The sequence below is a fragment of the Macaca nemestrina genome, chromosome 20, assembly GCF_043159975.1.
Source record: "Macaca nemestrina isolate mMacNem1 chromosome 20, mMacNem.hap1, whole genome shotgun sequence".
NCBI lineage: Eukaryota > Metazoa > Chordata > Mammalia > Primates > Cercopithecidae > Macaca > Macaca nemestrina.
Genome location: NC_092144.1, coordinates 7,431,284 through 7,459,125, shown reverse-complemented (window position 1 = coordinate 7,459,125; position 27,842 = coordinate 7,431,284). Strand labels below are relative to the sequence as shown.

Genomic DNA, 27,842 nt, shown 5'->3' with positions numbered 1-27,842 from the left:
TCCATGGTTTCTCCAACCCACACCCCACCGCCAGGCCCTGCTGGGTCAGGCCAGGATGGCAGTGGGGCCTACAGCATCGCTCCCTGCCCTCTGGGGCATATGTCCCGGTGGCCTGCGGGGCTTAGGGCTGCAGCCACTGGTGGTCTCTGCAATCAGGAAGCCCGACTGCTAGGTGCAGCTGCAATTAAGTTTTTTTTTTTTTTTTTCTTTTTTTTGAGGTGGAGTCTTGCTCTGTCACCCAGGCTGGAGTGCAGTGGCGCCGTCTTGGCTCACTGCAACCTCCGCCTCCTGGCTTCAAGTGATTCTCCCGCCTCAGCCTCCTGAGTAGCTAGGACTACAGGCGCATGCCACCACACCCGGCTAATTTTTGTATTTTTAGTAGAGACGAGGTTTCATCATGTTGGCCAGGCTGGTCTCCAACTCCTGACCTCAGGTGATCTGCCCACCTCAGCCTCCCAAAGTGCTGAGATTACAGCTGTGAGCCACTGCGCCAGGTCGCAGTTAGGTTCTAAAAGCTTTCAGAAGAAGCAGATTTTTTTTGGGGGGGGCCCAGCTCATGGGCCTGCCCATGATGGGATCCAAAGTTCATGGCCCACAAGACACTCAGGGTGCCTGCCCCCTCAGCCCCACCCTGCCGGCTCAGAGCTCCCCAAACAGTCCTGGACTGCCCTGCTCCCATTCTTCATGGCTGGCCCCCTGGGGACACCCAACAATTCTTCAGACTCTGGGGAGAGGCAAGGGCCTCGGTAAGCAGTCATAGCCCTGTCTGCTGCCTGTGACATGGAGGGAACCTTGCAGGGATAGCCCGATCTTCAGAGGTCTCCCTGCTGAGGCTGGGGGGTTGGGAAGTCAGACACTGCAGACACCCTACGAGGTGGCAAGAAATGGGAATCAGGATGTCCCAGAATGTGGAGTTGCTGGGGGAGAATCTGCGCTTGTCTCTGGGTTCCCCTTACCCCAGAAAGGAACAGGAGGGCCAGGCGCTGAGGCTGGCAGATCTGAGCCCTGAAAGAAAACTGTGGGGCGGGGGCGTGGGGCGTGGCCCCGCTCAGCAGCCCCGCACACCCCGCCTGTACCTGCTGCTCCTGCAGCTGCCGGATGGTGCTCTGTGCCTTCTGCAGGTCCTCGGCCGCCGAGCTACACTGCTGCCGCACCACCGCCAGCTCCCGCTTGATGACGTAGTTCTCTTCTGCCTCCTGCGCCCGTGTCACTTGCCCCTGGGCACAGCAAGGATGGGGGCGGGGAGGGGGAGGCCGTGACCCTCGGCTCCCACCCAGGGCCCTGCCTCCCGCCACAGGGGGAGGCCCAGAGAGTGGAGGTGGGTGGAAGTGAGGTGGGGGGCCTCCCGTACTCAGAGCCTGGGATGGGCGTCCCACTGGGCCTGGGGACGTGGGTGGGTGACAGGCAGGAATAGGACACCTGGAGGAGCCTGGGAGGAACAGAGCTAGCCCTGGGCTTGGAAAGCTCAATCTCCTTCCCCACTCTGGCTCTCGGTCTCTGCCCCAGTTGGGGTCCTTATCCAGGGGCACAGCAAGGCCACCTGTGCCTATTCGTGCCAGACTCTGCCAGTGAGGGTGAGGATCTGGGGACAGCCAAGGCCCCAGCAGGACAGGACTGGACTCCCAGGGGGCATCTTCTCCAGTCCTGGGCTCTGGGGCCTCCACCTGCCTGGGGCTAAGACCCCCTTCTTTTCCCCCACCTCATCTTCGTCCACTACCCAACTTGGGCCCCCCATTCCAGGCTCAAAGCCACCAGGTGGCGGGTGGCAGCTTCCAGATAAAGCCATTCAAGATGAGGTGGCAGCAGGAGCAGGTGAGCTAGAGAAGATGGTAGCAGGCATTGCAGGTAGGAGCAGAGAGGAGCAGCGTGAGGGCCGGGGCGCATGTGTGCATGTGTGTGTGTGCATGTGTTGTGCGTGTGTGCATGTGTGTGCGTGTGTTGTGCGCGTGTGTGCATGTGTGTGTGCGTGTGTGTGCGTGTGTGTGTACGCGTGTTGTGCGTGTGTTGTGCGTGTGTGTGCGCGTGTGTGCGCGTGTTGTGCATGTGTGTGCGCGTGTGTTGTGTGTTGTGCGTGTGTGTGCGCGTTGTGCGTGTGTGTGCGTGTTGTGTGTGCGTGTTGTGCGTGTGTGCGTGCGTGTGCGTGCGTGTGTGTGCATGCGTGTGTGTGTTGTGCATGTGTGTGTGCACGTGTGTTGTGCGTGTGTGTGCGTGCGTGTGTGCATATGTGTGTGTATGCGTTGTGCGTGTGTGTGTGACCGCAGCACTGCACACACCAGGGCCTTATGTAAATATGCTTTTAGGTTCCCCAGCCCTCCTGGGTCCCCACCCTGTGTCGCCTGGAGGAAGCTTTCTGTACATGCGTGTAGACATTCACACCCAAACGCACTCACAGACAGCCCCTGAACACACACACTTCTCCCCACTTCACATGCCCCGCCCACCGGGAAGCCTCTGTGCCCCCCAGAAGCGGTCCCCAGCTGCCCCATGCATGGCGCCAGGCCTGCCCGCAGAATGGCAGGGAAGAGGCGGTTACTGGCTGTCGTGTGCAGGGTGCAGGGAAGGGGCCAGGAAGGAATCCGGAGAGGGGATAAAAAGCTACAGTACCTGGATTAACCTATCAGCCAGAGCAGCGCTCTCCTACCCGGCGAAGGGGATTCCCAGCGACAGGGGGAGGAGGCAGAGCGGAAGGCGCGGGGACAGGAGAGGGGAGACAGACAAGAACCACTTGTCACTAACGCAGTGGACTATCTCTAGAAGCGGGGGAGAGAGGAGGGAAGACCAGAGAACCAGCAGGAGAGGACCCGGAGGAAGAACAAAGCTAGAGCCAGTTCCGTCCTGGAGAGGGATTCGGTGTGCGTGGGGAGGTCGGGGGTGCCTGCGGCTGCGGGGGAGGCTGCAGGGCTGGGAAACCCACTGTCTCACTCTCCACGGCCAGCCAGGCTGCGGCTGGTTGCAAAACTGTGGGCTGGGAGGGGCGGAGAGAATTTCGGCTTTGTGCAGACCTCCCGGATAGTGGGAGAGGAGTGGGGTGCGTTTTAATTTTAAGGCAGAACAAGGCTTTGGGGTGAGGGCAGTCAAATACGGTTGCCGACCCACTTCCTGTGGCCAGTAGAGGGTCAAGTAAGGACGAATGAGGAGCAGGAAGTGGGGGCTTCCGGGGCTGGGGCTCAGTGAGCCCCCGATTCCACCCCCATAACATGTTGGGGAGCAGAATCCGGGCTGTGGCTCCCCACCATGGCGCCACGCTTCTCCTCCACTGCGTTTCCTTTCCTTTCTTTTGAGGGCGAGACTTCCAAATTACAGGGTGCGGTGCCTTGTGGCCCAATTACTGGGCTCATCCACCAAAGCGGCAGTTCTCCCTCCTCCTCACCCCTCCCCGTCCGCGCAGCCGGGGAGGGTGCGGAACACAAATGTATTCCCGTGGCTGCAGGCCACTGGGTTGTAACTCGCCCCTACTCCAGGATTAATCACAATACGAGTCGCCCCCAGTTCTACGGCACTCCAAATCGGGTTGAGGTCGGGTCCTGGGGCAGGAGGGTAGGGCTGCTTAGTCCTCCAGAGAGGAAAAGACTTGGAGGAGTCGGTCCCAGGTTGGCGGCCACGCCCCGCATGGTGGACAACGCCCCATGGCGACCAGGTCCCCACGGTGGCCATGCCCCTCACCTTCTCCAGGGTTTCAATCCGCTGTTTCAGGAGCCGGTTCTCCGTCCGAAGCCTCTATGGGGGTGGGGGGAGATCACGTCATAGGCCGCCCCCCACGCCTGTCTACACACACCCCTCATTCAACCCACCGCGGGGTCAGTCCCCTTAGGGCCAGGCCACTTTTCCAGGCAGGGTGTAGCCAGCATCTTACGTTCAGCGATTTCAGAAAACAGGGCCAATTCCTGTCCAGACTGGTTTTATTACAAAATAAATAAATAAATAAAGTTTTAAAAGAAACCTGGGTTCGGTAAAAATAACGTGAGTCTCTTCGTGGCCATGTGTGTGTTTGGGGGCCAGTCAGTACCCACAACCGCTCAGAAGACTCCATCCCACACGTGGGTCAGTCTGCCCAGGGTTGTGGGGGAATCAGTGGGGGAAGCAGCTGTGGAGTAGCCCCCACCCACCCCTCGCTGCTTTGCCTCAAGCACCCGGGTTCAATTCCGGGGGCAGGCTCCTCTTTGAGTCTGGGTCCAGCCTGCTGATCACGCATCCTTCCTCGACAACTACATTCCCGTGACTTGCCGAGAGCAACCTGTTCCCAGTGGTTTTTGCCTGTTCCCTGGCTGGGGTTTAGAAGATGTTTCCCTTGCTCTTGCCTTCCATTCTGTGCTGATGGATTTTGGCTAGATAGTTGCAGTTTTAGGCCAGGTGCAGTGGCTCACGCCTGTAATCTCAGCACTTTGGGAGGCTGAGGCAGGCAGATCACCTGAGGTCAGGAGTTCGAGATCAGCCTCTACTAAAAACCCAAAAATTAGCCAGGAGTGGTGGCGCGTGCCTGTAATCCCAGCTATTGGGGAGGCTGAGGCAAGAGAATCACTTGAACTTGGGAGGTGGGGGTTGCAGTAAGCTGAGATCACATCACTGCACTGCAGCCTGGGTGACAGAGCAAGACTCCATCACCGCCCCCCCCCAAAAAAAGAAAAAGATATTTGCACTTTAGGTTCCCCAGGACCCTTTGGGGAGCAGGTGAAATTTGCAAACGAGTTGAATCTCAACTGTACCTGCGCCCCCTTGCTTGATATGAAGGTGGTACAGAAATTGTTTGGATTGGCAGGTGAGTGAGGGTCCTGCCACACTGCAGGTCACACAGAATATTTCCTGGGTTTCTTCTGGGGAGAAAAGGTGATGGAAACACCTAGAACATTCCCAGGAAGCAAATGCAGTCAGACAGAACCGCAGACTTGACAGCCATGGATGCATGTCATGTGGGGAAACTGAGTCAGAGGGGGGCAGGGCATTGCTCTAGTTCCTCAGTTCGGCTGGGTCAGAGTTATTTCAGGCACAGGTCTCTGGTCCTCATAGCAATCTGGAGCCCTGATCCCTGGCCCCTGGGTTTCCCTGTCATCTCTCTGGCTTCAACCCATTATAGCACCAAGCACAGCCATCCTTGCAGGAGCTGGGCGTGCCTTTTGTATTTATTTCTATATTTTTGTAGAGACGGGGTATTGCTATGTTGCCCAGACTGGTCTCCAACTCCTGGCCTCAAGCCACCCTCCCACCTTGGCCTCCCAAAATGTTGGGATTACAGGTGTGAGCCACTGTGCCTGCTGGAGCTGGATTTCGGTCCTTGTCTGTTGGACTCCAGTGTTAGCCACTGTGTGGCTCTGCCCCTGAACAGCATGGAGCCAGGCTGTGTTGGGTTTGTGTGTGTCCATTCCTATCACTGGGGCGTCCTCAGTCTCAGCTGTGACTTTGGCACACAGCAGGTGCTCAATAAATGGTTTTTTTTCTTTCTTTTTTTTTTGAGATGGAGTCTTGCTCTGTCACCTAGGCTGGAGTGCAGTGGCGCAATCTAGGCTCACTGCAACCTCCACCTCCCAGGTTCACACCATTCTCCTGCCTCAGCCTCCCGAGTAGCCGGGATTACAGGTGTGCGCCACCACGCCCGGCTAATTTTTGTATTTTTAATAGAGATGGGTTTCACCGTATTAGTCAGGCTGGTCTTGAACTCCTGACCCCCAGAGATCCACCTGCCTCCCCCTCCCAAAGTGCTGGGATTACATGCATGAGCCATCGCACCCGGCAATAAATGCTTGTTGAGTAAATAACTAAAATCACGTGAAAAGGGAATAACGCGCAAGGAAGGAGAGAGCAGCTTTGCACACTCAGGGAACCCCCTGACCTGGTAGGGCTGGCGGGCCAGGTGCCCCAGGAACCAGGGGCCCCAGGTGAGTGCCCACGCCCTGCCCTACACACCCTGGTGTCTGGGCCCTGCGTGCTCTATCTTTCCCCATAAGGCGGTCCCCTGGGGGGGTCCTCCACTGCAACCTTCTTGAAATTCCTCCAGCCCCCAAGGCACGCTGCTGCCCTGGGCCTGTAGCCCTGCACACCCTGGGCCCGGAGCCGCTGCCCAGGTCAGCCTTGCCCACCGCGCACATCCTTGTCCAGAGCATTTAGAGTCCACACTCTAGTTCAGTGGTTTATTGATTGCTTCCCCATGACTCTGGACGGCCCAGCAGGGCAGGGACCTTGACAGTCTTGGTTACCGCGGCGTCAGGCGGGGGAGGCGCTCACAGCTGGCCTAACAGGTGAAGGACGGCGCAGGTAGGCCGAGGCCTGTCCGCCAAGGACGGCCGAGTCCGCCTGTGCGCTGGGAAGGCCCGCCCCCTAGCGGCCGATCTTAAAGTACGGAGGGCAGCCCCCAAGGGCCTCCCATCCCTGTCCCCGCCCCCCGGGCCCCTGGACTCACTTTGATCTCGATCTGCTCCTCCATCTCCTTGCTCTTCATGGCTGCGTACTCCTTCTCCAGCCTGCAGAGCGGGAGGGCCCCATGGTTACTGTCATGCCCTCGGGGGTCCCCCCTTCCCACCAGCACCCTGGTTGCCCAGCAGGCACCGACCTCTTCATCTTCTTGGGGTTGTACTTGACCTGGTAGGCTTTGAGGACCAGCTTGTCCGGGCAGCTGTCGAACTGGTGGGGGATCACTCTCTGGAAGTACTGTGGGGACACAGCCGGTCACCAGGTCACCAAGATGCAGGCCCTGACCACTGGGGACCGCCCGAGCCCTACTGCCCTGGAAGGGGGCAGGAACCAGTCTGCCCAGGATGTCGCCATGTCCTCAACGCCGTGTCCTCAGTGTTTGAGGAGCACCGGGAAGACTGAGTGTGAGGGGAGGGAATGGGGGGCTGCCTGCAGCCAAAGCCTTAGTTTCCAGAAGAAAAGCAGGCAGATGCTGGATGTGGTGGCTCACGCCTATAATCCCAAAGGTTTGAGAGGCTGAGGTGGGGGAAATCCCCTGAGCCCAGGAGTTTGAGACCAGTGTGGGCAACATGGTGAGACTCCATCTCTTAAAAAAAAAAAAAGAAAAGAAAAAATTCGCTGGGCATGGTGGTGTGCACCTGTGGTTCCAGCTACTCAGCAGGCTGAGGCAGGAGGATTGCTTGAGCCCAGGAGGTGGAGGCTGCAGGGAGCTAGGATTGCACCACTGCACTCCTAGAGCAACTCCTAGGCCACAGAGCAACTCCAACTTTAAAAAAAAAAGAAAGAAAGAAAGAAGAAAAAGGAAAAGAGAAAAGCAGGCCAAGGAGGCTCTCCTGGGAGTGAAGGCTGAGGGTCGGGGGGTCTGACACAGGGGACCTTCGTGGGGGAAGGAGGACGGGCATGCTGGGGGCCTTGGGCCTGTGCAAAGGGTTAAGGTAAGCGGGTGGGGGACACGGCTCCCACACCCGGCCCAGCTGGCCCCCTCTGGCAGCTGTGGACAATGCCTGCCCGTGTTCACAGACACAACCGTGGCCTTTGTGCATTCTTCCCTGAAGCACCAGCTGGAGGACGCTGGGAGGAGGCAGGGGCCTGCAGAGCAGAGAAGTGGCGGTGGGAGGCAGGCTGGCCAGCAGCAGGGCCTCCAGGCAGGCCAGGCCGAGGCGGGGCGAGGCGTGAGGCTGCCTAGACCCCTGCACTCCCTCTTGTGCCCTCACCAGGCTGGGGGGCAGCGTGGGGATGCCCTCATGGTCAGCCAGACTCATGATCTGCCATCAGGCTTCGGGGAACCTGCAGGGTTGGGGCAGGAGGTGGGCAGTGGGGCTCCCAGGGCTCAGCCTCCTCAGGGAGACCTCAGGGGAACAGAGTGGATGGAAACAGATCAGGGAGGTCAGGCATGCCACCTTCCACCCTCGAAGCCAGGCCCTCTCTGTCACTTGCGAGGGCATCCTGTGACTCGGAGCCCCTGGATGGGGGCAGCCCCGCCGGCCCTGGCCCTCCTGGCCCACCTGGGACATCCCCTCCATGTCCAGCTGCATCAGCTCCGCCTGGTTCACCTGCAGCAGGGCGAGGCCCACTCGGAACACGATCTCCAGCCCCTGCAAAGGCGGCAAAGGCAGTGGGAAGAGGAAGGCAGGGAGGCTCCTGTTCCAGCCACCCCCAAGGGGCTCTTTCCCTCCCCAGGCACCGTCGGTCCTTACCTCATACATGAAGATGTCGAAGACCCGGGTGGCGACGGGGAGTGGGAAGGTGGTCAGGAACAGTGTGAGGAACCAGGAGGAGGCGTACATGGATGTGTGGAAGCTTTGGGAGCGGAAGTGGGTGTTGAGGTCTGGGAGCTGCTCCTGCAGGGGTGGGAGGCCAGGTGGGCACAGTGAGGGGGACACCCTCCCACCGGGGGGTGCTGGGCCTCAGTGTCCCTGCCTCCAGGGAGCCTTCTTGGACCTGTGCTGGGCAGCCCGAGGCTCCCTTCCTGGTGTGCCCTCAGCAATCTGTCTGGGGGAGGCCGAAGCACCCCAGAGCTTTGAGCAGCATGGGGTGGGGACAAGCAGGGATGGCAAGAGCTGCAGCCGCCTGTGTGTGTTGGGGGCCCACCCTGGGTAGGCAATGAGCTTGTGGCAGCTCATGGGGTCCTCACGACAGCCTGAGAGGGTGTGTCTGAGGCTGGGGGAGTTGGATCGCTCCTCACAGACACCCTGAGAGCCAGAGGTGGAGCATGGGCAGGTGAAAGCCCCTGGCCCTGGGGGGAGCTCCCCCTCACCTTGTTACATGACCTGCCAGTCGCTGTACTTCCCTCGGCCCCCAGCATAAAGCTTTGTGCAAGCTGTGTTGGATTGGCCTGAACTCTAGACAGCCGGAAAGTGGCAGATGGCTGGGGAAACTGAGGCTGGAGAAGGCATTAGGATCCCGGGCTTCCTCCCAGTGCTGGGGGCTCTCTGCACCCTGAGTTTGCAAGCTTGGCTGTGGTTGGGCTCTGCTACCCAGCCTGGGGTGGGGTGGCACCTTCTCTGCAGCCCAGGCCTCCTGCATGTGGCACTACCAGGTCCCCTTAGGCTACAGCACTGCCCATGCTCCAGGCCCAGGGAGTGGGGCTGTCACATCCAGGGATGACTGCACAGCCCCACCTGCCATGGCAGCGGAGGCAGGCCGGTGTGTGTGTGTGCACGCGGATGTGTATATGTCCGCGCACAGCCTTGGCGGCTCTGTCTGCCAGCCAGGAGCAGGCCCTGCGGGGGCTGCTATTTATAAACAGACGTCTGTGGCTCTCTGGTAATCAGGCAGGCAGACAACACTCTCCCTCCTTCCACCACACTCTGGAGCAGACAGGGAGGTGGCCGCGGCTCTGCCCGATGTGAGCCTGCCCCACCCCTCTGCCTCAGCAGCCCTGGGAGCCCCCCTTCAGTGGCGGCTCTCCTGTCCCTCCAAGCATCCTTCAGGGCAGTGAGGCATGGGGAGAGGAGTGCCTTTTGGAGTTGGAACATCCAGGTGTGATTTCACAGCTTAGAATTTTCAGTCCAAGAGATGCCCGGGTACGGCCCAGGGTGCCAGCCCTGCCCTCCTGTAGTTCTGCTCCCCCGTGACCCTGCCCACCTGTGGCCCTGCCCACCTGTGGCCCTGCTCATCTGTGGCCCTACTCATCTGTGGCCCTGCCCACTTATGGCCTTGCCCTCCTGCAGCCCTGCTCATCTGTGGCCCTGCTCCCCTGCGGCCCTGCCCACCTCTGACCCTGCTCACCTGCGGCCCTGCCCACCTATGGCCCTGCTCACCTGTGGCCCTGCCCTCCTGCAGCCCTGCCTACCGGTGGCCCTGCTCACCTGTGGCCCTGCTCACCTGCAGCATGTACTCGAACTGATAGATGCAGAGCCCGAGCTCAGCCATGCTGGGCTTGAAGAGCTCCCGCAGCCGGTACTCCTGCATCAGCCGCACGAACACACAGAAGGCCTCCTCTTCGGGCATCTGGGGGGATGGGCAGGTGGGAGGGCTCAGGGCAGTGGGGAGGAGCGTCTCGCTGCTCATCAGTGCCCTGGGGTAAGGGGCCTGTGTCCACGTTGGTATCTGGCTCCCTAGATCCTCACAACACACTGCTGGTCCCTGTGTCCCCACTGGCTGTTTTACTGATGGAAAACCTGAGGCTGAGGTCACCTGTCAAGGGCCACTTGGCGGGAAACAGGGGAGCTGGACTTGAACCCAGGGCTGGCCACTGCCAGCACCCACCTGGTTAGGACACCTCCTGTCCACTCCCAGCTGCGTCCTCTCTCCCTGTCCTAAGCCCCCCAGTTTCTCTGGAGGAGAGCCCCAAGGCCCATAAACACCACGCTGGATGGCCTAAGTCCCCAGTCTGAGGTTCCTGTCCAACCCTGAGAGGCGGCAGAGAGAGACAGCCTGTCCCTCCAAACCCTGTCTCTGTCCTGGATGGCACGGCAGACAGGACCCAACCAGACAGGTGCCACTCACTGGGCCTTGGCCTGGGGATTGGCAGAGATCACGGGTGTGGATCGAGAGGGAGGATCTGCCCCAGCAGGACGCTGGGGGGAGGACACGCCACTTCTGTTCATCTCTTAGAGGCTGAGCCCAGCGTGGGCTGTTGTCTGGCAGGATCTCAGCCACCCCCCAGCAACCTACCTGCATGAGGAGCAGGCCCACGATGAAGGCGCTTCCCTGGCAGTAGCCCACCTCCCGGTCCACCAGCGAGTATGCCTGGAAGAGAGCGAGTCCTCAGGGCAGGGTCCCGCCGTCCAGCACAGCCGGTGAACTGGGGAACTGCTCCTTCCTTTGGGACTGAGGGAGTGGGGAGCCCTGGGCCTCACCTTCATGACATTGAAGAGGACCTCCTGGCCCAGGCTGTCCTGGCCCTTGAAGAACTCGTGTTCTGGGTAGGTGCGGGCAATGTCCCTGCGGATCAGCTTCTCGCACGGCGAGGACATCTTGAGCAGCTCAGAGTACTGGTTCTTGACTGGCATGTCCGTGGCGCTGCACAGGAGCTGCCACACGATGGCCCGGAAGTGGTGTGGGATGCCCTTGCGGATCAGCTCCTGGCCACGGGAGTGGGAAGCCGGGGCTGGACTCGGTCTCAGTGCAGCCTCCCCGTGGCCACCCAGCCCGGCTCCTCAGGCGTGGCTCGTTCAGGCCTCGAGTATGGCACAGAACTCATGGTCCCCAATCCTTTTTTTTTACCCCCTTTTTTTAGAGACAGGGTCTTACTCTGTCACCCAGGCTGGAGTGCACTGGTGTGAACATAGCTCACTGCAGCCTTGAACTCCTGGGCTCAAGCGATCCTCCTGCCTCAGCTTCCTGAGTAGCTGGGACTACAGGTGTGCACCACCATGCCTGGCTAGTTTTTAAACTTTTTTTTTTTTTTTTTTTTTTTGAGATGGAGTCTCACTCTGTTGCCCAGGCTGGAGTGCAGTGGCGTGATCTTGGCTCACTGTTACCTCTTTCCTCCCAGGTTCAAGTGATTCTCCTGCCTTAGCCTCCCAAGTAGCTGGGATTACAGGTGCCCACCACCACGCCTGGCTAATTTTTTGTATTTTTAGTAGAGACGGGGTTTCGCCACATTGGCCAGGCTGGTCTTCAACTCCTGACCTCAGGTGATCCACCTGCCTCAACCTCCCAACGTACTGGGATTACAGTCGTGAGCCACTGTGCCCCCATTCTTCGTGGGCACTACAGGGCAGCAAGCACATGGGCACCTGAGGTGCAGGGCCTGGCCAGCACTACCCTCACTCACTCTCTCCTGTCCCTGTGCCCTGGCAGGACACTCTGAAAGTGCCTGCACATCTCCACTGCTGCCACTGTGCCCAGGCTGAGGCCCCACAGACCCTGGCGCTGCCCGGTGGCTGAGTGACCACACCACCCGCTCACGCCGTCGGCCCTGCCCCGCTTGCCTGGCCGTCCCCCACCTTGAGCAGCTTCTCCTTCCTGCGCCGCCACTCCTCCCACTCATTGGCGATCCGGCCCCACAGGATCCACGTGTCCTCCTCCAGGTGGCTCAGGTTGGAGGAGGCCGAGGAGCTGGACACCAGTGAGGAGCCACTGTTCCGCCGCGAGCCATTCATGGAGCGCATGGACTTAGAGTCGGCCTCCAGGAGCCTGGACAGGAAGGGCCAGCGGAGGGACACCAGTGACTCCCTAGGGACAGGGATCCTTGGGGAACCCAACCCATCCTCCTGGGGGTCTCAGAGGATACCAGGGATTGGGTCCCTCCTGTGTTTTTTTTCTTTTTTTTGAGATAGAATCTCACTCTGTTGTCCAGGCTGGAGTGCAGTTGTGCGATCTCAGCTCACTGCAACCTCTGCCTCCTGGTTCAAGCAATTCTCCTGCCTCAGCCTCCCGAGTAGCTGGGATTCCAGGTGCATGCCACCACACCCGGCTAACTTTGTGTTTTTAGTAGATATAGGGTTTCACCATGTTGGTCAGGCTGGTCTCAAACTCCTGACCTCAGGTGATCCGCCTGCCTCGGCCTCCTAAACTGCTGGGATTACAGGTGTGAGCCACTGCCCTCAGCACCCCCTTTTTTTTGAGACAGAGTTTCGCTTTTGCCCAGACTGGAGTGCAGTGGCACAATCTCGGCTCACTGTAGCCTCTGCCTCCCGGGTTCAAGTGATTCTCCTGCCTCAGCCTCACAAGTAGCTGGGATTACAGGCACACACCACCACGCCTGGCTAATTTTTGTGTTTTCAGTGGAGACAGGATTTCACCATGTTGGCCAGGCTGGTCTCAAACTCCTGACCTCAGGTGATCCGCCTGCCTCGGCCTCCCAAAGTGTTGGGTGGTGTGAGCCACCACGTCCAGCCTAAAACCTGCATTTTAAACGGGGGTGGGGCCAGAGGAGGAAAGCAGGAAGGCCAAGCTCAACTTTCCCTCCAGTCCTGGCTCCATCAACCACGGGGGATCCACAGATTCACTTGACCTCCTAAACCCTCGGTCTCATCTGAACGGGGTGGGGACACGTATGTTCAGCCAGGGTTGGGGGAATGAAAGGAGGTGTCCCTTGTCCAGCATCTGGAGGTGGCTGTCACCTTGCACACACTGGGACTGGCTCTGAATGTGAGGGCACCTGGGAACTCCTGTGGGGGCCCAGGCTGCACCCCAAGATTCCACCCCATCCCCAAGTCCCCAACTCACCGGTTCTGCTCTTCGAGCTTGGCCAGCAGCTCCAGCTCATCGGGGCTAAGGTTCTCGGAGTCAGAGGTCGGGGAGCAGGTGGGGGCCGACAGGGCCTCCTGGGATGAGGAGTCGGGGCTCAGAGTGGGGCTCGCCATGGTGGGTGGGCTTGTTAGCCGTGAGCGGGGTTGGTTCACAGCTCTGTCTGGGGGCCAGAGACACGCGTGGTCGGCATTGGGTGGGTGCCCATTCCATCCTGCCTGCCCACTCTCGGGACATTTCCTCACCCTGGGCTTCCTACCTCTGGTCCACCCCAGTCCGTGCACCCCTCATCCCCATGTGCTCCAGCCCAGCTGACAGCCATGCTGCCCCTTCTGTTTCAGACCCTGGTGATTGGGATCCCTGTCTGTCTCATCAGGCCGGACGTCTGGATGGAGACGGGAGGACTGTTGCCAGGACGTGAGCTGTCCTGCTGTCCCTGGGAATGCAGGCCAAGGCTCAACTCGACACCCCTAAGGCTGGAGCAGGGCCCAGAGCAGAGGCTCCCTGTCACTCGGGGCTCCACGGACCCTGCTGGGACCTCGGGGTGCAGGAGCCCCTGTTTTGCCAGCCCTTCCTAACAGCTTGGTCCCCGTCCCCTTCGCGGCCTGCCCTGGGAGTCCCACATCAGTGTCTGACTCTCCCCATCTCATCAACCAAAGTGGGCTGCTGGCACGGCCAAGAGCAATTACTCTCAACTGTTAATTGTCTGGTGCTGCCAACGGCCGGAAGAGTCGACTCCCCTTGGGCTGGGAAGCCAGGGACGTGGCAGAGTGCTGGGAATCTGTGCCCTGGCAGACACGGAGCCAGAGCCGTGGGCTCCGATCGGTATCCAGATCTTTGCCTGCCACGTGCCAGGCGAGTCCCATGCACATCTCTCCTATCCTTTTGCTGTGTCATCTGGCCCGACCCTTCTAGGGGCTTGAAGGACACTGACCTCTTGCCTTCTGCCAGCCTGGAGGAGGCAGATCAATGCCGTGTCAAAAACAAAGGCCCTGGGCTCAAATGGATCTGTGTCTGAAGCATGGCTCCCCTCCACCAGCTGTGTGACCTTGGGCCAGTCACTTGGTGTCTCTGAGCCTCCGTACACTGAGATCATACGGGACCTAGCCTCAAGGGTGGCTGTGGAAACTGAGCATGTGACTGCATATACCATGGTCAGAACAGAGCCTGACACTCAGCGACAGTCCCATGGACATTGGCTGTCACTGTCCATCCTGAGGCCAGGGCTCCTGGGTTCTGCTGTGGCCTGTGTGGGGACTGATGGCCAGGGGACCCCTAGCAGGGGGCCCTAGGGGAAAGGGACGGCTATGGGAGTGGAGGCAGCGGCTGGGGATGGTGTTCCTTCATGCTTCTTCCTGGCGAGCCCAGGCTAGCCTCCAGCATCTGGGATGATGGGGATACCTAGGGTCCTGGCGGCAGGAAGGAAACCCTGTTCCCACCTCTTTATTTGCATGGCCCCTCATGCCCGCCCACTGCCCGGCACGCTCTGTAGCAGGAGTCCGCCGTGTGCCACTTAGCCCCATCTGACCTGGCTGACAGCTCCACCTACAGAAGGGGCCTCATTGGGTCCTTGGAGTGGGGATATCTGGACCCCCAGGCGGCAGGGGGACAGTGGCGGGACCACAGCAGACCCCTCTATACCTGCCTGGCTACCACTGGGTCGCTGGGTACCTTCCACAGCCCAAACTCAGCCCCCAACCAAGCCCTGAGGGCCCACGGGTTGGGTGGACTTGACCCCGGCCACCGCAGTCCTCCTGGGATGGGGTTGGGGGAGGCGCGCCATTCTTTTTTCACTGCATGAGGACCAAGAACCCGCCTTCTCCAGGCCTCTGCGGCTCCCCAGGGCCGCTGGCTCTACCTTGGGCCCTCAAGTGTTCCCCTAGTCTGCCGGGTGCTGAGGGTTTTGGATTTTGGGGAGCAGAAGGAACTGTCTCATTGCCAAGTGGGCCGGAGCCACCTGCCCTAAAGACCAAGCTGCTGGGCACCACCTAACCAGGAGTTAATCATTCCTCAGACAGGACAGTGGGGGCCGCTTTGGGGCCTCCCACAGAGTCAAAGTCTGCCAGGACAGAGACGGGGGCTGTGGACAAGAAGTGCTGATGAGAAGAACCTCTCGGGTCGGGGGCGGGGCTGGGAGGGCAGCTTCAGAGCAGTGAGAATGGGGAGGAGGTGGTGGAGGCGAGGCTGGAGCTTCAGAACCACAGATGGAGTTGGGGAGCAGTGAGAGCTTCAGAACCGAGGAAACCCAAGCTCAGGGCATCAATCCCACCCAATCTCTGCCAGAGCCTCGGTTTCTTTTCTTTCTTTTTTTGAGACGGAGTCTTGCTCTGTCGCCTAGGCTGGAGTGCAATGGCACAATCTCGGTTTACTGCAACCTCTGCCTCCTGGGTTCACGCGATTCTCCTGCTTGATTACAGGCACGTGCCACCACGCCCAGCTAATTTTTCTATTTTTAGTAGAGACAGGGTTTCACCATGTTGGTCAGGCTGGTCTCGAACTCCTGACCTCGTAATCTGTCCACCTCCGCCTCCCAAAGTGCTGGGATTACAGACGTGAACCACCGCGCCTGGCTGAGCCTCGGTTTCTGATTTAAAAAATCCCCAAATCCCAGAGCCGTCCACTAGCAGAGGTTGTTCAGCTATTTATCAGGAATGTGTGTGTATTTCATACAGGAAGTGAAATGTATTAAATACGCAGGGCTGAAACTTGCAGTCTGAGAGGCAGGAACCTTCTGATCCCACCGGAACTTTCTCTCCACTCATCCCCAGACTCTCTCAGTGGAAACCATCCTTCTGAAGCGTGTGTGCATACACAACACACATGCACTCTTCACAGCCACCCTCACTCCCTCACGCATGTACATACATTCACACCCACCCCCACTCACATACAAACTCTCACACATACACATGCACACACTCGGATACACACATCCATGCCTATTCTCACACACGCTCCCACATCTATACACACACACATGCACACATTCAACACACACACCCATGCCTATTCTCTCACACTCACACACCTATACACACACACGGACACACTCGACACACACCCATGCCTATTCTCACACACCCTCACACACCTATACACACACACGGACACACTCGACACACACACCCATGCCTATTCTCACACACACACTCACACACCTATACACACACATGCACACACTCGACACACACCCATGCCTATTCTCACACACTCACACACCTATACACACACATGCACACACTCGACACACACCCATGACTATTCTCACACACACACTCACACACCTACACACATGCACATGACACACACACCCATGCCTATTCTCACACACTCACACACCTATACACACACATGCACACACTCGACACACACCCATGCCTATCTCTCACACACACCTATACACACACACATGCACACACGACACACAAACCCATGCCTATTCTCTCACACACATGCTCACACACCTATACACACACACGCACACATTTGACACACATGCTCATCCATAGTCACACATTTACACATATGCACACATGCAGATACACACACATCCAGTACCTTCACACACATATATGCACACATACCTGTGTGCAATACACACATACCTGTGCACATTCAAACACACATACTCAGATACACATACACCTATACACCTTCACACACACGCACACACTTGATACACACATGCTCATGCATATTTGTGTGCACACACACTCGGGTACACACACACGGTGCCTTCACACACGCGCACACACTCAATACACACATATCCATGCACATCCACACACACACGCTCACACACGAACACACTTGGATACACACACAACTATATACATTCACACACACATGCACACACTTGATACACATGATCATGCATATTTGCACATACATGGATACACACACATCCATGTACCTTCACACAAACATGCACACATTCAGTACACACATACCCATGCATATCCACACACACACGATACATGATTCACACACACATCCATGCACACACTTGATACACACCACACACATCCACACATTTTCACACACATGCACACACTTGATACACACCCATTCACATTGACACACACATACCTACACTTGATACACACACCCACATAATTCACACACATGATACACCCCACGCAATTCACACACACACGCACACACTTGATACACACATTCACACATTTTCACACACATGCACACATCTGATACATACACACAGATTCACACATTCTCATACACGCACACACTTGTTACATACCCATGCACATTCACACACACATGTACACATGCACACACCTGGATACACACACATCTATGCACATTCACACACTCGGACGTATACATGCACACACTCAACACACACACCCATGCACATTCACACACACAGTACACACCTCATACACATGCACATGACATACACTCACACACTCAGGCATACACACATACTCTTTCACACTTCTCAACACAAAACATACTCATTGACACACACTCTCACACGAACCCACACTCAGGCACACACACATTCCCACCCATCTACACACATGCGCTCACACACACTTCCTGCGCGGAGCAGCCCTCGGCCCCTGGGAACAGAGTGGGTTTGGGGTGGAGGCGGGCTGCTGTCCTAACTCTGTGGGCGGCCCTGCACCTCTCCCACGGTGCCATGACCCTCGCTGGCTCAATCACTCCTTCCTGGTGCTGACTGAGGGCCACCTGAGGGCCGGCCACTGTCTAGGCAGGAGACGTGGCGGGGAGTGAGGCAGGGGAGGTCCCATCTCCATCTCCCCATGCTGAATGGGCACAGACCTTGGCAACCCACCCACTGGCCTCTGGGTCTGGGGTCGCAGCCTCTCCATGTCCTTAATTTCAATGCTTCACCTCAACTGCTCCTCAGCCATCTGAAGGGGGGTCCTGGACCCTGTCCCTGCCAGCACCCACTCCAGCCACACCTCCACAGGGCCACCCACAGCTGAGGAAGCTGAGCCAGGCCAGAGCACTGGAAAGGGGCTGTGCTCGGGGATTGTGGGGGGCGTGGGGATGGAAAGTGCTGGAATGCTGGGCATCTTCGACTTCCCTTTCACTTTCCCTCTCGGGGGGCACTTCTGGGCACGCTTCCTCCTTCCCTAAGCCCCCTCCCACCTGGCTGATGAGGACTGGGCTCCTGGCTTCCCTCCTGCCTCTCTGGCCAGGACTTCTCAGTCTCCCATGTGGCATCTCTTCCTCCCCGAGTCCCTCCTTGGCCTTGGTCTTGATGCCCTTGGGGACCTCATTCTTGGGGCTTAAATGACCAAAGGTATGTCACCAGCTTTTCCTTTCTCTCAAGAACTGGCCAAAGTTGCCAAAGTTGCCAGAACAGCTCCATCAGCCCCTGGCCCACCCCCCATTCCATGTTCTGTGTTTGCCCCACTGGGGCAGGAATCACACCTGCCCTCTTGGAGTGTCCGGGGCAGAGAGCAAGAAACAATCACCCAGACCCTCCTTCACAGATTTAGATAAACGCTTGCAGTAAACAACACGGTAGGATGGAGAACAGTCAGGTGGTTCCTCAAAGACTTAAACACGGCCGGGCATGGTGGCTCAAGCCTGTAATCCCAGCACTTTGGGAGGCCAAGACGGGCGGATCACGAGGTCAGGAGATTGAGACCATCCTGGCTAACACGGTGAAACCCCGTCTCTACTAAAAAAAAATACAAAAAACTAGCCGGGCAAGGTGGCAGGCGCCTGCAGTCCCAGCTACTTGGGAGGCTGAGGCGGGAGAATGGCGTAAACCCGGGAGGCAGAGCTTGCAGTGAGCTGAGATCCGGCCACTGCACTCCAGCCTGGGCGACAGAGCAAGACTCTGTCTCAAAAAAAAAAAAAAAAAAGACTTAAACACACTGTCACCATGCCACTCGGCAAATCCACTCCTAGGGCTCAATGTAAGAGAATGGCAAACATCTGTTCACAGCAGCATTATTCACAACAGCCAAAAAGCAGAAACAATCCAAATGTCCATCAACAGGTGAATGGATCAAAAAAACATGGTCCACCCAGACAGTGGAATATTACTCAGCCATGAAAAGGAGTGAAGCACCGAGACAGGCCACAGCGTGGATGAACCTTGAAAACAAGGTGCTCAGTGAGAGACGCCAGACACAAAAGGCCACACACTGTGTGGCTCCCTTTATACGGAATGTCCAGAATAGGCCAATCCATGGAGACAGAAAGTGGATTTGTGGTCAGCAGGGGCCAGGGGGAGGGAGGAACGGGAAGAAACTGCTTGTAGGTACAGGTTTCTTTTTGGGGTGATAGAAATGCTCCGGGATTCGATAGTGGTGATGGTTGCACAACACAATTGGAATAAATGCCACCAAACTGTAAGCTGTAATGGGGTGAATTTTTTTTTTTTTTTTGAGACGGAGTCTTGCTCTGTCTCCCAGGCTGGAGTGCAGTGGGGCAATCTCGGCTTACTGCGAGCTCCATCTCCCAGGTTCACGCCATTCTCCTGCCTCAGCCTCCTGAGTAGCTGGGACTACAGGCACCCGCCACCGCGCCCGGCTAATTTTTTGTATTTTTAGTAGAGACGGGGTTTCACCGTGGTCTCAATCTCCTGACCTTGTGATCCGCCCGCCTTGGCCTCCCAAAGTGCTGGGGTTACAGGCGTGAGCCACCGCGCCCGGCCGAATTTTTTTTTTTTTTTGAGATGGAGTTTTGCTTGTTGCCCAGGCTGGAGTACAATGGCAAGATCTCAGTTCACCGCAACCTCTACCTCCCAGGTTCAAGCGATTCTCCTGCCTCAGCCTCCCGAGTAGCTGGGATTACAGGCATGCGCCACCATGCCTGGCTAATTTTATATTTTTAGTACAGACAGGATTTCACCATGTTGGCCAGGCTAGTCTTGAACTCCTGACCTCAGGGGATTCACTCGCCTGGGCCTCTCAAAGTGCTGGGATTACAGGCATGAGCCACTGCGCGTGGCCTAGGTTTGCATTTTAGAAAGACCCTCCGGCCCCCTATGCGGAGATGCTCTTCAAATTCAACCCTTTCGTGACAGAAGCAGCCCCTTGTCCTACTGCGGGTACATCTATCTGGGTCCCTGGTGCCACCTGCCACCTCCACCCACCCACTCTGGCCAGGCCTGGGTGTTCTCCTGCTGCCTTCTCATGTTCTAGAGTTCAGCCAAGCCTACCACCCACACCCCACACCTCACTCCCAACTGGCCTCTGCTCTCCAGGCTGGAAGCTGCTATCTTTTTTTTTTTTTTTTTTTTGAGACAGAGTCTTGCTCTGTTTCCAAGGCTGGAGTGCAGCGGTATGATCATAGCTCACTGTTCACTACAGCCTTGACCTCCTAGGCTCAAGTAATCTTCCCGCCTCGGCTCCTCAAAGTGCTGGGACTGTGCCCAGCTGGTTTGGCCATTCTTTCTGTGAAACCTTCTCTGTCAACCTCCGTTCTTCCAGCATCCTGGCTCACTTCTCCCCTCTCCCTCCCTGAAGACATCCACCCCCCACCTACACCCAAGCCCAATGCACAGTCTATGGCAATTATTTCTATACCTGCCTGCCCTATGGTCATGCACAATTCGAGGGCAAAAGCCTCTCTTCTTAATTCTCTATTCCAAGTCCCTAATGCACAATCTGGCATTCCATACATGCTCAACAAACGTTTGTTGAATGAATGAAGATGAAACTTTCCATATCCCTCAGGCATTTTATTTTATTTTTGAGACAGGGGTCTCGCTCTGTTGCCCAGGCTGGTCTTGAACTCCTGGCCACAGGGGATCCTCCTGCCTCAGCCCAAGTCTATTTTAAAAATAATAATAAAGGCTGGGCATGGTGGCTCACGCCTGTAATCCCAGCACTTTGGGAGGCTGAGGGGGACAGATCACTTGAGGTCAGGAGTTTGAGACCAGCCTGGCCAACATGGTGAAATCCCATCTCTAAAAAAGATTAGATGGGCATAGTGGCGCATGGCTATAATCCCAGCTACTCTGGAGGCTGAGGCAGGAGGATCGCTTGAACCCAGGAGGCAGAGGTTGCGGTGAGCTGAAATTGCGCCACTGCACTCCAGCCTGGATGACAGAGTGAGAGACTCTGTCTAAAAAAAATGAAAAAAAAAATAAAAATAGAAATTTCTGTACAGTGTAAGCAGAAAAGCCAACGACAGCTTTAACATACAAGTACCATATGGCACAGAGAGTCCCCTGAGTAGGCTGTAGAGGAAGAAGGATTTGAACTTGGATTTCTGACTGTACAGCCTTTGCCCTAAATCCGCCTGAGTGCTGCAGCTCTCTCTGTATTCTTTTGCTTTGGGAATGATACATGTATGTAGCACCCCAAGTGCAGGGGTTACTTGGTGAAAACAGTCGTTATTTTTCAACAGGGAGAGAGGGCGAGTGCATATGATGCATCTTTCAGTCTGTGGCATTTTCAGAGACAGCAATGAAGACCCTGAGTTTCCTTTCAATGTTGTTTCCCTTTCTCCCCTACCCCCATTTCCTTCTTTTTTTCTTTTCTGAGACAGAGTCTTGCTCTGTTGCCCAGGCCGGAGTGCAGTGGTACAATCTCGGCTCACTGCAACCTCCGTCTCCTGGGTTCAAGCACTTCTCCTGCCTCAGCCACCTGAGTAGCTGGGATTACAGGTATATGCCACCACCCTGGTTAATTTTTGTATTTTTAGTAGAGACAAGGTTTCGTTATGTTGGGCAGGCTGGTCTCGAACTCCTGACCTCAGGTTATCCGCCCGCCTCCCAAAGTGCTGAGATTACAGGTGTGAGCCACCGTGCCCAGCCCTGCCCCCCATTTCTGATTCCTCCTCATCTAATAATTACCAGGGACACAGACTCATTTCTGAATCTAAAGCCCAAGATGCCACGTGATCCCGATTTGTCCAGCCTGACAGACTGCTGCTGTCCTGGCTGGCTTTGACCTCTGGGGAGATGGCCCAACCTAGCACCTTAGGTCCTCTCTTCCTTGGCAAGGGGTGGGTGGACAACTGACAGGCGAGCTGCCCCTTGGATAACAAGAACAGCGGCTGGAATTCAGAGGTCCCTGCCTGATCTCTTCTTGCGCCCAGTCTAGCTGCTCCTCCACATGGTTCTGGAAGTTTCCATATCCCTGGTCTTGGAGTGTAGGTTGTTATCCCAGATCTCTTGGCTCCAGGTGAGAACTTCAGAGCTTGCAGCCTGGGTTCAAATCCCTCCTCTACCCCTTTCTTTTCTTTTTCTTCTTTTGTTTTGTTTTTGAAACCAAGTCTCCCTCTGTCACCCAGGCTGGAGTGCGGTAGCACGATCTTAGCTCACTGCAGCCTCTGCCTCCTGGGTTCAAACAATTCTCCTGCCTCAGCCTCCTGAGTAGCTGGGATTACAGACGTCTGCCACCATACATGGCTAAGTTTTGTATTTTTAGTAGAGACGGGGTTTCACCGTGTTGACCAAGCTGGTCTCGAACTTCTGACCTCAGGTGATCCACCCGCCTCAGCCTCCCAAAGTGCTGGGATTACAGGCGTGAGCCACCGCTCCTGGCCTCCTCCACCTCTTTCTATCTTTGTGACCTTGGGTATGATGTATTTTGCCTCAATTTTTTAATTTTTATTTTTATTTTATTTTTAGAGACAGGGTCTTGTTCTGTCACCCAGGCTTCAGTATACTGGTACAATCATAGCCAACTGCAGCCTCCAACTCCTGAGCGCAAGTGATCCTCCTGCCTCAGCCTCCCAAGTAGCTGGGACTGCAGACGTCTGCCACTATGTCCAGCTAATTTTGTTATTATTATTATTATTTCTGCAGAGAGAGAGTCTCACTATGTTGCCCAGGTTGGTCTCAAACTCCTGGCCTCAAGTTATCTCCCTGACTCGGCCTCTCAAAGTGCTAGGATTATAGGCGTGAGTCACTGTACCTGGCATGCCTCAGTTTCTTTATCTGAAAACAGGGCTAATGACAGTAGCTACCCCAAAGTTTTTGTTGGAAGGAATCAATGAGCTTAAACGTGTCATGTGCTTAGGACAAGCCTGACATGTGACATTTATTCCTTCCTGGATGAAAACTTCCACTAGGGCAGGGGCTGGGGCTGTCTAGCCCACTATTGGATCTTAAGAGTCTAGCAGGCGTCCCATATTTGTGGGATAAATAAACCTCCTCTCTTCAACAGGCCCTCCCTTTCTGTGGTGATCCTGTTTAAAGACTAAACACAGTAAAACTAGAATCATCGTTATTAATAACAATAGCAGCAACAGCAGCACACACCTTTGGGCTAAAATCTGAGGGGTGAACCATTCTGACCCGCGGAATCCTTTCTGACCTAAAAAAATATTTTCTGTCTTGTAATCTGACCAGATTACTTTCGGCTATTATAATAGGGTCCCTTCTGGCAAACACTTCATTTTTCTTTTCTTTTTTTTTTTTTTATTTTTTAAATTTTTATTTATGTCTTTGAGATGGAGTATCACTCTGCTGCCCAGGCTGGAGTGCAGTGGCATGTTCTTGGCTCACTGCAAGCTCTGCCTCCCAGGTTCAAGCGATCTGGGGCTACAGGCATGCATCACCACACCCGGCTAATTTTTTTTTTTTTTTTTGTATTTTTAGTAAAGACGGGGTTTCACCATGTTGGCCAGGCTGGTCTCAAACTTCTGACCTCAGGCGATCTGCCCGCCTCGGCCTCCCAAAGTGCTGGGATTACAGGTGCGCGCCACCACGCCTGGCCTCAGATTTCAATGAAACACTCTCACAAGCACATCGTGGCATGCTGAGAAATGAATGAAGGTGCAGATGAGTCACACCAATGAGGCCTTCCAAATCTCCTTCAAAAGGGTACGTCTCTTCCCTGACCCTGATGAATTGAGTTAGTTCTCTTTGACCCTGATGAGCTGAGTTAGTTCTCCTAAATTAACCTCCTTCCTTCTATTGCCCGAGCTGCTAGCATGTGTGTGCTGCAGTCTTCTCTGGGAAGGGCGGCCTTGCTGCCTTTCCAAGTTCTCCCAACTAGGGATCCCCTTTGCTGGGGAGCCCCCCACCGTGTGTGCCAAGTGTACAGATGGCATTGGGGACACAAGGGCCTGTAGTAAGACGCCCATCAAAGGAAGTGCAGGGACACACCTCCCTGAACACAGCACACTTGCTCCTGCCTCCTGGGCCTGTGTCCAAGTACTTCTGCTGCCTTGAACACCCTTCCCTGCCACGCCTGCCTGTGACCTGGCCCATACGTCATCCCTGCTGTGCCTTCCCCAACACCCCAGGGATGCATCAGGCTTTTTTTTCCAGGCTCCCATTGCAGCCTGCTGTACATAATTCTGTCTTATGCTCCCCGCAGCAGGCCTCAGGCCAGGATGGCAACGGCGCGTGCTGGAATCCTGGTTCCTGCGAGTTTTAGGGAGGATTAAATGAGAGAATATGTCAATGGTGCTTGGCATGGTGCTGAGCACGTGGCGGAGGCCGTCGCATGCCAGCAAGAGGGGTTTTAGATGCAGAGCAGGGACCACATTGTACATATCTCACATTCCTTCATACCCCAACATCTGACTGCAGGCCCAGGGCTTCCCTGTAACAACTGGCATCTCTTTTCTGCAAGAGGAAATTGAAATATACATTCCTCCTCATCCCCCTGCACCTCTCAAAGCACACAAACAAAGATGCAGCTCCACGAACCCAGTCTCGGGTAAAACTGTGTTCGTATCACTGACAAGCCCTCCTCGTGGTTTCCTACAGAGTTCACAGTCATTCCCCGGGAGCCTTCCTACCCCACTGTCTCTGCACAAAATTCCCCCCTGGGGAGGCTGTATAGAGTTTAGTTTCCTGTGCGTGAGAGATACCACGTGACCTTCAAGAGTCTTTTCCTCCACGCCTTCCTTCAGCAAGCGGACAGAACAAACCTCTTCCTACCCGGCGTCAGAGGTCTATGTGGGGCCTCAGCATGGCTATCCGACAGCCCCTCACGCCCACCCCGTTCCCCGTGGTCCTCCTGGGAAGACCCTGTGCATAACCACACATCCTGCAACAGACCGTCTCTCATCTTCATTCTACCAGCTCTGATTCGAGCTGGCTCCCTGCAATACAGTTCAGCCTTAGGAAGATGGCCACTATCCAGCGAGGTGTCAACGAAGACCCCAGCAGGGACCTGGGTGGCCAGTGATTCACAGGAGCCCACAGGACTCCCCTCTGAGACCTTATTGTCCCCTTCCACATAGCACTCGGGGAACACACAGGGCCACACCCTAGCCTCCCTGCAGTTCCAAGTTCTGTTCTAAAAATTGAGCCGCTCTCCTGGCACCCCAGTTTCCGGATGGGGAAGTTGAGGCACTGAGCCGCATGAGCTCTTTCCCGGGGTGGTCCATAATCCGCTAGTGAATATCCACAAGGAAGCTTGGGCTTTTTATCTCAGGGTTTCCAAACACGGTTATATTGTCAGAAGGACCCCAGACGCACGGTGCCCAGGCTGCGCGGGGCTGGACTGGCCCGGCTCCTCCTCGCCCCCTGCAGTCCTGGCCACAGTGTCGCGCCAGCGTCTCCTCTCCTGTCTCGTCTCATCCCTGTGCCGGGGCCAAGCCACCTGTGATCCCTTCCAAACCACCTGCCGCTGACCACAGAAACCCAGGGGAACCTACAGGTTGGACCCTGAGGCCAGAGATGGGAGTGGGGAGGGCAGTGGGACGGAGAGGAAGAGCCACATAAGACAGAAAGACACAGGGACACGGGTCCTCTAGCTCAATCACAGCCCGGCTGAGGGGGAATAAAACGAAGCAGACAACTCATTCGTGTTCCACCCCAGCCTCTTCAGCACACTTTTCCCTTCTGAAAAGCTTCCTTAACAAAGAGCTGCCTGCTTCTGGCAGGCCCCAACCCGGGTCTCAAATACTGGGATAGAAAGAAGCCGTTCTGTTTTGGCCAAACACAGTGGTTGTGGGTGAGAGAACTCACTCGGGCTGTCAGGGGCCAGCTCTGAGGAGCAACCTGGACTGCACTGCTGGCTCTGCCATTGGAGGCCAGGAGGCGTGATGGGGTCAGGAGACTGGGGGCAGACTTCAGGACCAAAGCCAGGAGCTGTTGGAATCCCCTTCCTTCCCGCCAGGGGGTGGCATAAATCAGGGGGCGGGCAGTGGTTCCTGTGGGACACTAGTGTAGGAGAGAAAGTGAGCGCCCTTCCTTTTGAAAGGGCACAGCAGGGAAGGATGGATAACTTGGCAGAGGCCTGGGACAGGTTCCCACAGGGGCAGGTGCTGGGGGATTCTGGGGCCGTCACCCTCCAGGGCCCCAGTATGGGCCCTGGCTTGGTTGGTGGGGGGGCAGATTGGCTTCCCAGGGTGCGGCAGGCACCTCTTGGTCTCTGGAGTCTCTGCTTGAGCTGGGGGAGCTGTCGGGGGCTCTGGGAGGGCCTGGACAGGTGGGATCTGAGGGGGAGTGCAGAAGTGTTGAGTGGGTGGGGACAGGGGCAGACAGGCCGGGGGTCTGTCTTGGAGCTCTTAAGTTTTTCTGTGTGTGCTGGGGGATCTAAGTGACCCACTGTGTGCGTGTGTGTGTGAGTGCGCGCGTGTGTGTGTTTGGGGTTTTCAGAAAGATGGGTGGCTCTGGATGGGGAGTGGGGTGGTTCAGAATATCCATCGGGAGGTCTTGAGCACGGGCGGATTTTTCAGGAAGCCAGGATCCAGATGGGGCAGGATCAGTGGAGCTACCAGAGTGTGCTGGGTGGACGCCCGGGAGTGATGTTTAGGGGTGCCCTTGGGCATGGGGCAGCTGGGGTGGGAGATGGGCTTGCAGGCTGAGCTGAGGGCTGTGGGCAGGGGTAGGAAATCCGATTTACAGAAGCCAGAGAGGGGTCCTGTGGGGTCAGTATGGGAGGCGGGTAGGGCCCTGAGGCTGGTCTCCCTGGGAAGAGGTGGGGGCAGTTCTGGGCCCAAGATAGGAGGACGTGAAGTGAGGGGGTGCGGGGAGGGGGTGGCAAGTGTTGTCCAGAAGGGAGGGGTCCTGAGAGATCAGGGCAGAAGGTGGACTGGGGTTCTTGGGCTTGGGGGGGCTTGTGCGGGGCTGATCGGCGGAGTGGGGGGATGGGGAGCCCTGAGGGGGTTCCCGGAAAGGAGTCCTGAGGGTCACTGCAAAGGGTGGACGGGGGTCCTGGGCCTGCGGGGTCCTCACGGGGAGGGGACGGAGTGGGGGAGGGGGATCTCGCAGGAGCTCCCGGGGAGGGGTCCGGAGGGATCGGCAACGAGGGTGGGCAGGGTCCAGGGTCCCCCAAGGGTCCCGGGCTGGGGATGCCGAGGCTCCCAGCGCGGGTTTCGGGGCACGACGGCCCAAGTCGCGGTCCTGCCGGTTCCCCGCGGGCCGCATCGCGGAGCCGCCGGTCTGAGCAGGCGCCGGGGAGGCCCGGCCCGCGCCGCCCTACCTGCGCCGAGCGCGCCGCCATCGCCGTGCCGAGCCTCGCCGCCCCGGGCTGCGCCGCCGGATCCCAGCCGCGCCGTTCGCCCCGCAGCCCCGGCCCGGCCCCCTCAGCCGCCCCCCGGGACCGCGGCCGCCGCCGGCTCCGCCGCTGCCATTTCACCCGCTGACAGGAGCCGCTGCCCCGCCCCCGAGTCCCCATCCGCCAATTCGCCGCCCCTAGGCGCTCTGGCTCCGCCCACCAGCCAGGAGTGACGGGGCGTCTGACCAATCTGTGACCACTCCGTGAGGCGGGCCCTGGCTACGTTCAGAAGGTTGCCGCCTCTGAGGAGAGAGCGAATTGAAATGAGGGAAGCGATGAAGGACAGGGAGCTTTACGTATCGGAATGAGAAATCCTGTTGATCAACACCTGATGAGACCAATAGCAAGGAAAGAGGGGTGTGTCTCTGAGGA

At 57.0% G+C, this 27,842-nt stretch overlaps 1 protein-coding gene across 3 annotated transcripts in view; it reads right to left on the bottom strand.

The window, feature by feature from the left end:
- The window catches only part of LOC105484270 (ecotropic viral integration site 5 like), a 32,988-nt gene extending 5,415 nt beyond the window's left edge, over nt 1–27,573 (bottom strand). The window contains exons 1-13 of one of the 3 annotated variants that reach the window (XM_011745755.2): nt 27,396–27,573; nt 13,024–13,207; nt 11,799–11,988; nt 10,707–10,931; nt 10,522–10,596; nt 9,730–9,855; nt 8,100–8,243; nt 7,908–7,997; nt 6,542–6,639; nt 6,392–6,452; nt 3,664–3,717; nt 2,605–2,637; nt 1,077–1,217 (exon numbers count right to left, since the gene is read on the bottom strand). In XM_011745755.2, the coding sequence (XP_011744057.1) occupies nt 1,077–1,217; nt 2,605–2,637; nt 3,664–3,717; nt 6,392–6,452; nt 6,542–6,639; nt 7,908–7,997; nt 8,100–8,243; nt 9,730–9,855; nt 10,522–10,596; nt 10,707–10,931; nt 11,799–11,988; nt 13,024–13,160 (1,374 nt within the window). In that variant the 5' untranslated portion in view covers nt 13,161–13,207; nt 27,396–27,573. The remainder of the gene's footprint in view (nt 1–1,076; nt 1,218–2,604; nt 2,638–3,663; nt 3,718–6,391; nt 6,453–6,541; nt 6,640–7,907; nt 7,998–8,099; nt 8,244–9,729; nt 9,856–10,521; nt 10,597–10,706; nt 10,932–11,798; nt 11,989–13,023; nt 13,208–27,395) is intronic. The other 2 variants (XM_011745765.2, XM_011745781.2) reach the window with 2 other exon arrangements.
- Between the last annotated feature and the right edge of the window lie 269 nt (nt 27,574–27,842).